The sequence below is a fragment of the Aquarana catesbeiana genome, linkage group LG02, assembly GCF_042186555.1.
Source record: "Aquarana catesbeiana isolate 2022-GZ linkage group LG02, ASM4218655v1, whole genome shotgun sequence".
Lineage (NCBI taxonomy): Eukaryota > Metazoa > Chordata > Amphibia > Anura > Ranidae > Aquarana > Aquarana catesbeiana.
Window position 1 is genome coordinate 328,496,313 of NC_133325.1, and position 15,405 is coordinate 328,511,717.

The 15,405-nt window shown below is 43.7% G+C and overlaps 1 protein-coding gene across 3 annotated transcripts in view; it reads left to right on the plus strand.

The window, feature by feature from the left end:
• The first annotated feature begins 355 nt into the window (after positions 1 to 355).
• The window catches only part of GK (glycerol kinase), a 119,223-nt gene continuing 104,173 nt past the window's right edge, over positions 356 to 15,405 (plus strand). For 2 of the 3 annotated variants that reach the window (XM_073614832.1, XM_073614831.1), the window contains exon 1: positions 357 to 557. In XM_073614832.1, the coding sequence (XP_073470933.1) occupies positions 480 to 557 (78 nt within the window). In that variant the 5' untranslated portion in view covers positions 357 to 479. Of the gene's footprint in view, positions 558 to 15,405 lie in introns of all 3 variants that reach the window. The other variant, XM_073614830.1, reaches the window with a different exon arrangement.

Here is a 15,405-nt window from a genome sequence, read left to right on the forward strand (position 1 = left end):
TGTGCATTTCAGACATGTGCACAACATTGTACAATTTGACATGCTTTCACTACATTTTTTAGGCTGCATTTTTGTGCCAAGTCCTGGCAGAGGGATTCTTTGAATAAGCCTGTGTGGATGCAGCCTAGGAGAGCTCTCTGTAAATTGACATTGAGAACCCCAGCAGAACAATGCAGAACGTCAGTGCCTGCACCCCCAGACAACTCCCACACACAGCTCCATGCCCTCTGTGTCCTGATCCCCGGCTGGCTGTCTGCTGAGTGACGTCACACCCATACACACACGGGCAAGCGGCCAGCATGGATGAAGAGCCAGTGGGAAGCCGGGTGACGTCTGCGCTCACACACCCCCGGTCTCTGATTGGTAGAGCCGTGTCAGCGCCCAGTGATGTCACAAGCTGTGTGGCATGGTTGTGTGGAAGCCCGGCGCACCCGGCAGCGTGCAGTGGATCAGTCATCCCGGGTCACACTACAAGGAGAATGGCTGCTTCCAATAGAATCTCCCTCGGGCCACTAGTGGGGGCCATCGATCAGGGCACGGGGTCCACCCGCTTCTTGGTAAGTCCTACGATTGGCTCTTCTCTGTATGTATTATGATTGGCTCTTATGTGTATGTATTGTCAGCTGACAGGTGGACTGTGCACATGGAGGGTGAGCAGTCATTCCCATCACACACATCATGGAATGTGGACTTTCTCTGATTGATCTCTCCTAGAGAAGTAATCACTCTCGGAACTAGTTCTGTCCAGAGGGCGGGATGTAGTATGGATTGGTGACATTGGAATCACACAGCTCTCTATGGAAAGACACTTTGTTATTGCATCTTAGCATCGTCTCTCATTGATTAGCCAGCGAAGCTGATCACAAGGGGAAAAAACAAACAGATTCCTCTATTTACACAAATAAGTGGATGGAGCAATCCTTCCTCCCTGGTGTGACAATATATTCTGACAGTGGGGACCCCTTGGTTGTCAGAATACACTGATCAGTGTCTGCAGCAGGGCCAGATCTAGCCTGTCTGATGTGGGGGTGCAATTAAAAATGTCAGTGGGGGTAGAAGATTCAAGGTCAGCAGGGAAGTGGATAGGGTCAGTAGCTTGTAGGGCAGTGATCAGATGCCATTAGTTTGTAGAGCAGTGTAAAGGGGGTCAGCAGGGTAGAGGGCAGGGGCTATCAGGGCTGAGGAGAAGGATCTGCAGGGCAGAGCCCAGGGGTCAGTATGGCAGAGAGTAGTGGTCAAAAGGGCAGGGGACAGTGATCAGCAGGACGGAGGACAGGGGTCAGTGTACAGGGGTAAACAGGATGGAGGACAAAGAGACAGTGGGGCAGTGTACAGGGGGTCAGAAGGATGGAGAACAGGGAGATCGTAGATCAGTGTACAGTAGTCAGCAGGATGGAGGAAAGGTGGTCAGTAGGGCAGTGTACAGTAGTCAGGGAGACAGTAGGTCGGTGTGCAGTAGTCAAGTAGTCAGCAGGATGCAGCACAGGTGGTCAATTTCTCCCCATTCCGCCTCCTAACCATGATCTTCCCACCTCCTCTTAGCACACATCCTTGCGACCCCCCCCCCTCCTAGCAAATATCCCCCCATATGTCATACCTGCACTCCTCCATACAGCACATGACACAAGGATCCATAGCTCAGACCGTACACAGTATGATTACCTCTCCCATCAACATTTTTTGCTGCCAGAAAATAAGTCTTTGGAGGACATAGGGGTGGTAATCATATGGTGTACAGTCCAATCTTTGGATCCGGTGTCACCTGCTGTATGGAGGAGTGCTGGAATGACAGGAGAGGCAGAGCACAACTTAGTCGCTGTCACTTCTTTTCAGACTCTTCATTTACTTCCCTGCTCCAGGCTGCCCTCCCCATGTTCTGAGTGTGGGGATGGGGAGAGGAGCTCAGTGACCAGACACCTTATCCATAGGGTAGCCAGCCTTGAGGGGCACAAGTGAAATCTGGGGGGGGGCATTTTGCATGCCTTTTTCCCACTGAACCAACAAAACTTATAGGTAACAATAATTTTCAGAGTATCCTTGCAGAGATCAATGTTTTTCCAGTACAGAAAACCGCCAATCTCTGCACAAGTATGAGCAGGCCCTTTGTGTTTTATGTGCAAGATAAAACAGGTGTCAGACAACAATGTCTTGTTTTGTTGTATGATAGTGGTGTGCTGTGTCTCCATACACATCCTCCAATCTCTCTCTCCTGTGCTGTTTACCCTTCCTCAGCATTGTATATTATGGTGTGTGTTTTACAACAATTTTTATCTTTGAGACTGGGGGCAGACAGAGATTGAGGACACCACATAAGAAACTGTTCCTTATATATAAATTACTTGTACCACATTTGATATACATCCATTATAAAGGATCAAAGAAAGAAATACAGAAAAAGCAATAAATGATGACATAAACAAAACAAATCCTAGAGCTAGTAGAAAGCCATTTAATTAATATTGCTCATCACTGTTCCTGAGTTAGAAACTTGGCTGCAGGCTGGGCACTACTAATTTTTAAGGTCTCATTCTCATGGCTAAACACAGTCAGATCAGTATTACTGCAGCTAGTACCGTCATGTTTTTCTGAGTAGCTGTGGACAGGAAAACTGTACAAATCAATGACAGGCTTAGAGCCTCCACAGTTGTCTACATGTATTTGAGCATGGAGTCTCTACCTGTGATTGGGGACAGTGAGGAGCCCTGGGCGTAACCAGTTTCATCTGTCCCTAGCAACGGCCAAGGCAAGAATTAAACCCCTAATACTGCCCACCCTACTTCAGCTGAATAGGGTGGTGGTGCAGGCTTTTAGGGGGACACAATGCTTCTTCAACTCCTGTGAAATGCCTTCTGAAAAGAGATCCAGTGCGGATCTCTCTTCAAACGGCTAACATTAGAGTAGCCTTCCGTGTGCAGCGCTAACACGTGCAGTACATACCACCCACTTTATCTCAGCACACTGCAACACAAGGTGTATGTGCATTTCTGTACATCCTGAATGGCAACTTAGCATGTGTAAACAATACACCTTTGCTACATTGCACTGTACTAAACCACAATGTGGGTTATGGTGCGCCAAAGTGAAAAAATAACTGCAGGCATAGGTTGTGCTGCACTGGGGCCCAATCAGAGTGAATAGGCTACCGTAACACAGCTTGCCACATCACATAATAAAATGCAGTATAGTGCGAACATGTCCATAGGTGCCACCACAATAAGTGTTCCCAACTGAAGAAATTCCCCTTGATTTCTTTGTTTAGTGACAACCCAAAGTTTTGGGTTCTGGAAAATGAATCACTCCAGCAGGGACAAAGACAGCAATACAAATACAAACTTATACTACCCAAAACTAAGGTTGAGCCGGACACCTCCCCCCCCCCGCCCCCGGTTCGGTTCGCACCAGAACATACCAGACAGGCAAAAAATTTAGAAGAACACGCGAACACTGTTAAAGTCTGTGGGACACGAACATGAAAAATCAAAAGTGCCAATTTTAAAGGCTTATATGCAAGCTATTGTCATAAAAAGTGTTTGGTGACCTGGGTCCTGCCTCAGGGGACATGTATTAATGCAAAAATGTTTTTTAAAAATTGCAGTTTTTTCGGGAGCAGTGATTTTTTTTTTTTTTTTTTTAATGCTTAAAGTGAAACAATAAAAATGAAATATCATGCCTGGGGGGGTGTCTATAGTATGCCTGTAAAGTGACGCATTTTTCCAGTGTTCAGAACAATACCACAGCAAAATGACATTTCTAAAGGAAAAATTGTAATGTAAAACTGATAGTGGCTGTAATGAATTGTCGGGTCTCGGCAATATAGATAAAACTCATTGAAAAAAAGAGCATGGGTTCCCCCATCAGTCCATTACCAGGCCCTTTGTGTCTGGTATGAATATTAAGGGGAACCCCGAACCAAAATTTAAAAAAAAAATTGCGTGGGGGTCCCCCTAAAATCCATTCCAGGCCCTTCAGGTCTGATATGGAAATAGGGGAACCCTGCGCCAAATGTAGAAAAAAAATGGCGTAGGGGTCCCCCCCCAAAATCCATACCAGACTGGTCTGATAGGGATTTTAAGGGGAACCCTGCGCCAAAATTGAAAAAAAAAAAAAAAACACTGGGCAAGGGTTGTGGGGATGAGGCCCTTGTCCCCATCAACATGGGGCAAGGTGCTTTGGAGTCAGACCTCAAAGCACCCTCCCCATGTTGAGGGCATGTGGCCTGGTATGGTTCGGGGGGGGCGCTCTCTCGTCCCCCCCTCTTTTCCTACGGCCTGCCAGGTTGCCTGCTCGGATAAGGGTCTGGTATGGATTTTGGGGGGGACCCCTACAACATTTTTTTTTTTTTTTAAATTTGGTGCAGGGTTCCCCTTAATGTCCATATCAGATCTGAAGGGCCTGGTATGGATTTTAGGGGGATCCCCACGCAATTTTTTTTTTTTTTAATTTAAAGTTCGGGGTTCCCCTTAATATTCATACCAAACCCAAGGGGCCTGGTAATGGACTGGGGGGGGGAACCCATGCTTTTTTTTTTTCAATGAGTTTTATCTATATTGCCGGGACCCGACAATTCATTACAACCGCAAACGGTTTTAAATGACAATTATTGCTTTAGAAATGTCATTTTGTGCAGGGACTGTTCTAAACACGGGAAAAATGCACCACTTTACAGGCATTCTATAGACACCCCCCAGGCACGATATTTAAAGGAATATTTCATTTTATTGTTTCACTTTAAGCATTAAAAAAATCACTGCTCCCAAAAAAAGTCAGTTTTTAAAAGAAAAAATTTGCATTGATACATGTCCCCTGGGACAGGACCCAGGTCCCCAAACACTTTATGACAATAGCTTGTATATAAGCCTTTAAAATGAGCACTTTTGATTTTTCATGTTAGTGTCCCATAGACTTTAACGGTGTTCTGGCAGCTTTCCAATTCGCAACGAACACCGCATATTGTTCGCTGTTCGGCGAACAGGCAAACGCCCGTTGTTCGACTCGAACATCGGGCTCACACCCACCCAAAACTAATAAAACTAAATTTTGGATTTAGATACACTTTAACTATAAATGGCTTAATTTTTTACTGTGTTTAACCAATGGGACATTGTATCTGTATTCACTAGTGTTATCAATGTATACAAAGAATATATATTAGAAACAAAAGCAGCAAGAGGTTTTTTTTTTTTTTTTTTTAACAGTGAATTATGGGAAAGGTCTACGTGGTAATCACTGTGTGACGTTCATTCATAAAAAGTGAGTAACAGAGTAGACGTGCCTACATTTCATTTCTACTGAAGCAGTAAATTGAGCAATTCTATCACACATGAAGCAAGATCCTAGGTTCGAAGAACTGACGTAAAAAAGACACTTTTGAAATTCACACTCCTGATGCTGAGTAATCGGCCGTGAATAATGGAAAGTCTGGGCACTTTTAATGGCAATCTGACACTTCTATGGGGAGTCATTTGGAATCAAGGCTTTCTATGCTGCTTTGAGCATAGACACCCCAAAGTTTTTAGCGTAGCAGTAAATTTTGCACTGCAGTTGAATACTCTCGTGTTATTTTCTTAGGTTTTGAATAGGAGGGATATGACAATACAGTTGAGTTCAGTTTGTTTCCATACAAATGTTTTAGTTGACAGCAGGGTGGATTTAATTTAAATCAAGTCGATTTAAATCATGATTTAAATCACTAGTAAAAAGGCATGATTTAAATCATAATTTTAAAGAGCAACTGTCATCTCTTTCCTGCACCGGTTCCTCCTCTGACCCGCTGTTGTCTCACCGACAGTCCCATTAATTTTTATGGGACGGCTGGTGATGCAGCAGTGACACAACAAGGTGAGGGAAGTGGCGGCAGCAGGTGAGTGGATGCCCAGCTTTTTTGTGGAAAGTAAATGGAGAAGTCTTGCAGTCCTTGAATATTAGGTAATTAACTATCTATTGAGCAACTATAAAGGTTATTAAAATACAGGTCATGACGCCTTTATTGGTATCTTGAAGATCTTAGAATCCAGTTAGTAAGAGGAAGAGATGAAGTGCCTGAACATGAACATTTGCTATTATCACACTGATTTTCCTCCCTGCCACTCAGGAACTCAGGAAGCGGGTCATGAGACCAGTTTCCTGATTGGCCGAAAGGAGAAGTGCTCCTATTGGCCTATGAGAAGGAGACGTATGGCCGAGGAGACTCATCCCAGAACACAGAGAGACTGAGGGGGGAAACCGCTGCTGCCTGTCAGCACAAGGTGAGGGTGGGTGTTAGGTCTGTCTCCCACCCCCCCAACCGATGAAACACCATCCACCACTGATACCGATGCCTAGAATTATTCTTTAATATACAAAATGAAAATCTGTGATGTTGTCACTCCTGCACATGTACGTGGGACCCCCGGCTTAGAGTTCTAAAGGTACGGCGCGGGGTATACTGTCCCTTCAGAGCGCATGTGCCGGTGACGTCTCCAGTTGCATCCCGTGTGAATATATCCTAAACAGTGCAAGTTTAGGAGATATTCATTGTACCTACAGGTAAGCCTTATTGTAGGCTTACCTATAGGTACAAGTTAAAAAGTAGACTTTGTAAAGGGAAATACCTGAAAGCAAGACTGGCTCCAAATCAATTGCAAAGTACAGAAAGAATTGCTGGAAATTTGCTACAGCATTGGGTTGTACTCTTCTACAAATCGTCCTCCTTAAAGTTGCATTCACACCTGAGCGTTTTCAGCTCGTAAAATGCCCAAAAAAAGCCTGAAAAACGCCCAATAACTAAAATACCATTCATTTCAATGACACCTGTTCACATCTGAGCGTTTTGTCATCTAAAGCAAAACTTCTGAAAAACTCCTTAAGCTCAAAAAAGAACATGAGCTTCTTTGGGTCAGATAGTATGCCTTTTTCCTGCTTTTTTACATTGGTGACCTTTTTGACCTGTACAAAATTGCGGTAAAAATCGGGGTAAAAACGCGCGACTTTGAAACCTTTAGGTGTGAATGCAGCCTTAGCGACTGGTAGCCAAGCAACATCATAGGAAAAACATCAAGAGCTATTGGCTCTTATGATTTTGCCGTCAAGCCGAAACACTGTTGAATCTCTATTGCTGAGCGACAAATAGTTTTCAAACTTTGTTGTTTCTGAACTCTTGCAATTGTCTAGTAGCCAGAAATATAAAGGTCTTCTATGTAATTTTTTATAGGTGATGTTTTCCCAGGTACTATACTATACTATAGTTATTATGCTACCCTTCATAACTATACACAGATATGCACGTCCTTAGTAAACCCGTGCTGCCGCTCTATGGCTTCCTCTCATCTCCTTTCTGGTTAAATGTTGATTGGTTGTGTCCCTGCTGCTTGTAAAGGACAGCTCTTCAGAACAGTGTGATCTTCAGGTATGGAAAGTCCTCGATGAGCACCGTATTTGTTGATAAACACCTGCTGCGCATGCCATTGACTTTCTAATAGATGGTTCATTTAGTATACGTACTGTTTACTTCTGTAAGCATTGTGAAGGTTGCTGTCCAATCCCGAAGGTCATATAGAGCAGAGTGAAGCCGAGTGGAAATCTGGCCAGCAAAACAGGAAGGCTATCAATTAACAATTGGAAAATAGGTGTTCACTGACTCCATATCATTAGGCTGCACTCTGTTACTAAGTTGCAGTAATTAAACATGGTCTACTTTTCCCCAGACATGGGATTGCACTCTGCACCTCCCCCCCCCCCCCATCTCCAAGCACACTTACCAAATAATTGACACAAGCATAAATTGGCCGCGGCACCTTTATTGGTTTACAAATAAATTCATCACTTTTCATAACCATACCGCAATTCTAACTCAAATCAAATCATTCTCAAAATTGGTTAGCCTTGATGACTCAAGCAAATTATATTTCCTCAACTTTATAATAACCAGTCCCCCTTATATGTAAGGTGACATACCACATATAGTGCACATGATGGTTGGGGGGAGGGGGGGGATCTCTTCTGTTCCAGACCTTCAGCCTGTCAGCAAAACTCCTCGGACAGTGAGCCCTTTATATAATGAGCCCCACTGCTTCCAGAGAGTTCCATCCACTCTCATTGGCCCATTTCTACTTGCCCCAGGTGAGCAGGAAGGGCCCAACATCCCTCGATTACCTGAATAATCTGACCATCTTAATCAGCTAACACCTGGGGGGGAAAGCAGAGGCAACCCCATGCAGAGTGCCCAAATAATTATGCCCTCCTATTACAGGAGGCAAAGAGTACAAGAAATAAAGATTTACAATGTTCATTTTTTTTTTTTTTTTTTTTTTTTTTTACATTCCATCTACTTCTCTGCAGGCTCAGTATCTGCGCCAAATAAAGTAAGAACAGTATTATTACAAGAATTTATATAGTGCTTTACATATACTGTTCATTCACATCAGTCCCTACCCTCAAGGTGCTTAAAATCTAAGGTCCCTATCTCATACATACATTCACATACTACGGCCATAGTTACATAGTTAGTCAGGTTGAAAAAAGACACAAGTCCATCCAGTTCAACCATAAAAAATTAAATAAAATAAAAAATATCGTGCAATCCAATATACCCAATTCTATACCCACAGTTGATCCAGAGGAAGGCAAAAAACCCCAGCAGAGCATGCTCCAATTTGCTACAGCAGGGGAAAGAAATCTTTCCTGATCCCCCAAGAGGCAATCGGATTTTCCCTGTATCAACTTTACCTATAAATGTTAGTACCCAGTTATATTATGTACATTTAGGAAAGTATCCAGGCCTTTCTTAAAGCAATCTACTGAGCTTGCCAGAACCACCTCTGGCGGGAGTCTATTGTACATTTTCACAGCTATTTGGAGATTAAATCTCTTTTCCTCTAGACGTAAAGAGTGCCCCCTTGTCCTCTGTGATGACGGTAAAGTGAATAACTCAACACCAAGTTCACTATATGGACCCCTTATATATTTGAACATGTTGATCATATCCCCCCTTAATCTCCTCTTTTCAAGAGTGAATAAATTCAGTTCTTCTAATCTTTCCTCATAGCTGAACTCCTCCATGTCTCTTATCAGTTTGGTTGCCCTTCTCTGCACTTTCTCCAGTTCCCCGATATTCTTTTTTGAGAACTGGTGCCCAAAGCTGAACTGCATATTCCAGATGAGGTCTTACTAATGATTTGAACAGGGGCAAAATTTATATCTCTCTCTGAAGTCCATACCTCTTTAATACAAGAAAGTACTTTGCTTGCTTTGGAATCTGCAGCTTGGCATTGCATGCTATTATTGAGCTTATCATCTACCAAAACCCCCAGATCCTTCTCCACCATTGATTCCCTCAGTTGTACTCCCCCTAGTATGTATGATGCATGCATAGTCTTAGCCCCCAAGTGCATAACTTTACATTTCTCAACATTAAACCTCATCTGCCACATAATCGCCCAATTAGACAGTGCATTGAGGTCGGCTTGTAAATTGGAGACATCCTGTAAGGACGTTATTCCATTGCAGACAGAAATGTTACTTTTGATCCCAGACCCAATATTAATTATAAGGATATTAACCCCTTCCCGCTGACCGAACGCATATATGCGTCCTCGGCTTTCCGGGGATATACCGGGATGATGCCCGCAGCTGCAGGCATCATCCCGGTACCGTTGTTTTCAGCGGGCGATAGGCTACCCGAATATAACAACCAATGCGGCTAAAAGCAGCTCGGTTGTTATACCGGAGGAGCGGGAGGGGACATCCCCCCCCTCCCGCCGCCTCCCGCCGCTGTTACCGGGCCTCCCGTGCGATCGGGAGGCCCGGTGTCCGGTCCGCTGCCTTCGGCGGCTGGTGGCGGACTGGAACGAAGCTGCGAGCGGCTTCGTTCCAGCCTTCTTCTTGTAAATGCGGAAGCGACGTCATGACGTCACTTCCCGTTTACTCGGCTGCCAATGGCGCCGAATTTAAAAAAGTACACAGTATTCAGAATCGCCGTTTTTGGCGATCTGAATACTTTGAAGTGTAAAGGAGGGATGGGGGGTCTTTTAGACCCCCCATCCCTCCATAAAGAGTACCTGTCACCACATATTACTGTCACAAGGGATGTTTACATTGCTTGTGACAGCAATAAAAGTAAAAAAAAAAAAAAAAAATTTAAACACAATTTATAAAGTACAAAAATAAATAAATTAAATAAAAAAAAAAAAAAATTTTTTAAAGTGCCCCTGTCCCCGCGAGCTCGCGCAGCGAAGAAAACGCATACGGAAGTCGCGCCCGCATATGTAAACGGTGTTCAAACCACACATGTGAGGTATCGCCGCGATCGTCAGAGCGAGAGCAATAATTCTAGCCCTAGACCTCCTCTGTAGCTCAAACCTGGTAACCGTAAAATTTTTTTAAAGCGTCGCCTATGGAAATTCAAAGGTACCGTAGTTCGTCGCCATTCCACGAGTGCGTGCAATTATAAAGGGTGACATGTTTGGTATCTATTTACTCGGCGTAACATCATCTTTCACATTATACAAAAAAATTGGGGTAACTTTACTGTTTGGATTTTTTAAAATTCATGAAAGTGTCACTTTTCCAAAAATTTGCGTTTAAAACACCGCTGCACAAATACCGTGTGATAAAAAATATTGCAACAATCGTCATTTTATTCTCTAGATTCTTTGCTAAAAAAATATATATAATGTTTGGGGGTTCTAAGTAATTTTCTAGCAAAAAATATGGATTTTAACTTGTAAACACCAAATTTCAAAAATAGGCTTAGCCATGAAAGGGTTAAAAAGTAAGGGTCCCAGCACTGAACCCTGGGGTACACGACTGATAACCTTAGACCATTCAGAGTAAGAATCATTAACCACTACTCTCTGAATTCTGTCTTTTTTAGCCAGTTTTCTATCCATTTACAAACTGATATTTCCAAGCCTGTAGACTTAACCTTACACGTGAGCCGTGTGTGCGGAACTGTATCGAACACTTTTGCAAAATCCAAGTATATCACGTCCACAGCCACCCCTCTGTCCAAGGTTTTACTTACCTCTTCATAAAAAGAAATCCGGTTTGTCTGACAACTTCTGTCTTTCATGAACCCATGCTGTCTGTTGCTTAAAATGTTTTTTTTTCCAGCAAGAACTCATCTATGTGGTCTTTTATTAAAAGCTCCAGTATCTTCCCAATTATAGAAGTTAAACGAACAGGTCTATAGTTACTTGGTAAAGACATTGTTCCCTTTTTAAATATAGGCACCACGTTTGCCCTGTTCCAATCCAGTGGTACTATTCCCGTCATTAATGAGTCCCTAAAAATTAGATACAATGGCTTTGAAATTACAGAGCTCAATTGTTTTAGGATCCATGGGTGGATGCCATCAGGTCCAGGTGCTTTATCCACCCTAATTCTGTTCAAATATTTCTGGACCATATCACTTTTGAGCCATTGTGGATCATTCGGGGCTATGTCAATACCATCCCCATTATGGACATGAGCTCCCCCATGCTCTTTTGTATACACAGAACTGAAGAAAGTAGTTAACAAATTTGCCTTCTCTTTGTCCCCAGTCACCCACTCTAGATCACATAGAGACAGACCCCGCCACCTTTCCTTTTTACCCTGTCTCTCCGAAAGAGTGCATAGCCAGGAATATTAATAGCCCAGTCATGTGAGGAATGAAGCCAAGTTTCAGCAAAACCGATTACATCATAGCTCTCCTCATGCACCAGAGCTTCCAACTCACCTATTTTGCTTGGCAGACTTCTGGCATTGGTGAACAAATGCATTATTAAATTTTGCTCTGGTGTTTTTCATATCATTTTTAGTAGTACAAATGGCACTATAGTTTCCTACTAGTATGTCTTTAGAGTTTGAGAGGAAACCAGAGTACTCAAGGAAAATCCACACAAGCACTGGAAGAACATGCACACTCCATGCAGGTAGTGTCTTGAGCAGGATTTGCACCAAGCACCCTAGTGCTGCATGACAGCCAAGAAGCCACTGTGCTGCCATTTTTAATCTCTTTTGGGATTGGCCTATACCTGTCTGTCCTTTTACTGCAGTCTGTACCTGAAGGGAAATTTGCACTCCCAGAGACGTGGGAATGATTTACTAAAACTGGAGAGTGCAAAACCTGGTGTGGCTCTACATTGAAGCCAATCGGCTTCTAGTTTTTTTTTGTCATACTTAATTGAACATTTTGAAGTTAGGAACTGATTGACTACCATGCACAGCTGCACCAGACTTTGCACTTTCCAGTTTTAGTAAATCAAACCCATGTTGTCTCTGTTGTCCACTGCCTTCAGCATATATGAACGGAGGGGAAATTTACCCAGTGCTGTCCATGTCCCGCTCAGAGAAATTGCATCCAGTAAAGGTGACTAGTACCACTTGACCAAGAAATATCCTTCTCCATTGAGGGCACACAATGTTTTCAAGCATTGCCACTTACCTGGAACATTTCATCTATCTATCTGCGTTGTTGGAAGGTAAAGGCAGTGGGAGGGGTACCCTATCTGACCTCACAAGCTAACCTAATGCCGCGTACACACGGTCGGACTTTTCGTCTACAAAAGTCCGACAGCCTGTCCGACAGACTTCCTGCGGACTTTCGGCGGACTTGCAGCAGACTTTCTAACGAACGGACTTGCCTACACACGACCACACAAAAGTCCGACGGATTCGTACGTGATGACGTACACCGGACTAAAATAAGGAAGTTCATAGCCAGTAGCCAATAGCTGCCCTAGCATGGGTTTTTGTCCGTCGGACTAGCACACAGACGAGCGGATTTCGGGGTCCGTCGTAGTTACGACGTAAAGATTTGAAGCATGTTTCAAATCTAAAGTCCGTCGGATTTGAGGCTGAAAAAGTCTGCTGAAAGTCCGGAGAAGCCCACACACGATCGGATTACCAGCCAGCTTTAGTCCGTCGGCGTCCGTTGGACTTTTGTAGACGAAAAGTCCGACCGTGTGTACGCGGCATTAGACAGCATGTAAGAAGATGGAACAAAGTGCTAAAAAAAATTGGAGAAACTTCTTTAAGGTCTGCCATTGCTGATCTCTACTGAAATGCTAGTTGCCTGGTTGTTACATTGATTTGGCAGCTTCAGAGTTTTAAGAGTTGGGTTCGCAGTCTGAATATCGACCGCTTCAGCAGGAAACAGCCGACATTTGGATCATGTGTACAGCTGTCCCGACAGAAGGTGCACCGGCTTGCTGGAGAACCAGCATTCGATCCAATCAGCTGATTAGTGTGTTCTGGCGGAGGGGAGACATTGATAAACTATTATAGTTAGTGCAGCAGTCACTCAGGTTTTTTTTCATTCAGCCCCCTGGGATGAACGAAAGAAAACTGAATGTGTGTACCAGGCTTTAGAGCAAGTATGCAGCACAATAATGGCTTTTTATTTGGCATTTTTGTTCCAGGTGAGTGGTTCAGAAAGGATTTGAAACAGCCTGGCAACTAGTATTTTCAGAAGGAGATCAGCAATGTCATTTTCCCTATGGATTTCCAGCAGAGTGAAAGCAATTCCTTTTTACCTCCTGCTTGTGAAACCTGCTATTGTGTTGTAGCTATTAAAAAGTGTTTGTTGTGAAGGGGAACCAATATGTTTTACTAGTCGGGCTACAGCCTTTCAAATAATGGAACTTCCACAGGGAACTGTATTAGTCCGCCTTTTATACTGTTCTCTTAAGGTGTGCCTTATGTCCTCATTCCTCATTCATTGGTGGCCTACAATGAGGTGGCTGGTTTATAGATTTTGTACCTTTTTGTGTTGGTAGTCGTGGGGAACTTTCCTCAGTTCCTGCTGGTTTGGATATCTGGAGAGGAGAAAGATGACAAAGCAATGTTTTGGATTCCACAACTTCAATCCGTTGATATTTAAAGTGTCAGCTTACTACTTAGCGAAGGTAAATCCTTGCTTGTCAAATATTAAAGGCCACCACAATACTGAATGCTGCCTTTAAAGCAAAATTAAACCTGAAAAAAAAATCAAAATACTAACAGGTAGGATTTGAAAGAAAGAGGAGATCCTATTGGTCTGCTCTGTCACAAAATCCTTTTCCCTGTCTGTAAGTTATGTGTATACTGAGCTGCACATGCACAGCTCAGCATACACTTATGGCACAGGGCCGTGCTGTGACGGTGTGACTCCCAGGCACAGTAGTGACATCTTTACAGCCTGGCTAACCAAGCGACCAAGGAGCTGGTCCTCTCCCTCCTGCAGTGCTGCTCCTTGCTGTCCACCCCTCCTCACCACAGCATTTACGCTGATATGGTAATGGTCTATATTTAGAACAATTTTTAACTTGGCACAAGTTCTTAATTATTTTGGTGCACGCTCAGGGCTTTTTTTTTCTCAGGGAATAGGTGCAGGAACTCCCCTCTCCCCTTGTCACCACCCTCTACCCACCTCCAAGCACTGTTTTTTGTTTCCACCCCCTACCCACCTCCCAGTACCACCTCTTTTAGAGAAAACAGAACCAAGTATCATTTTGTGGTGCTAAGTAATCTGTATGGAATTTGGTAATTATAATAAGCAAAGCAGTAAAATGGATCCCACACAGCCACCAACAATAGCCCCCCAAAGCAAAAATGGATCCCCCCACAATAATAGCCCCAACAGTAATAGATCCCCCAGCAACAATAGACCACTCACAACAACAGACTCACCCCAGGAACAATAGACACCACCAGCAACAATAGATCGTCCAGCATTAATAGACCATCCAGCAACAATAGACCCCTCTCCTCAACAGTAGATCCTGCCCAGCAGCAACTGACCACCAGCAACATAAGACACCACCACCGCAAGAATAGACCCCCCCAAGCAACCATATACAGTATATCCCCCAGCAGCTGACCCTTTAGCGCACCCCAATACCCCTTGCCACCACATACCTTCAGTGCTGGGGTGCCGGTACTGCACACCCCCACGTTCCTGCTGAAAGAAAGCCTTGTGCATGCTACTGGACAATGGAGCACATTTTATTTTATTTATTACAGGTATTACACTGTAAATTTTACACAGAGCTTTACATATGTATTGTACATTCACATCAGCCCCTGACCTTAAGGCCCCTTAACTCTTATTCATACTTACACATACTAGGTCCAATTTAGACGGCAGCCAATTGACGTACCAGCATGTTTTTGGAGTGTAGGAGGAAACAGGAGTACCCAGAGGAAACCCAGCCAGGCACAGAGAGAACATACAAACTTCTAACGTGATTTGGTGTACACGTAAAACACATTGCTTATTTCTTTTTGTTAATCCCCCTTCTCTATGTGTATAACATACAATGCTGGGATAATTATTTGTATACTGATTTGGTTACCTTTCTGCTGCACAATACACGTTGGGCATGAATGGGAATGCCTGTACGTGGATACATGGAGCACCTGTGCATCCAGTGGCAGCAAAGATGACCATTCGCATTGGTGTTGGTA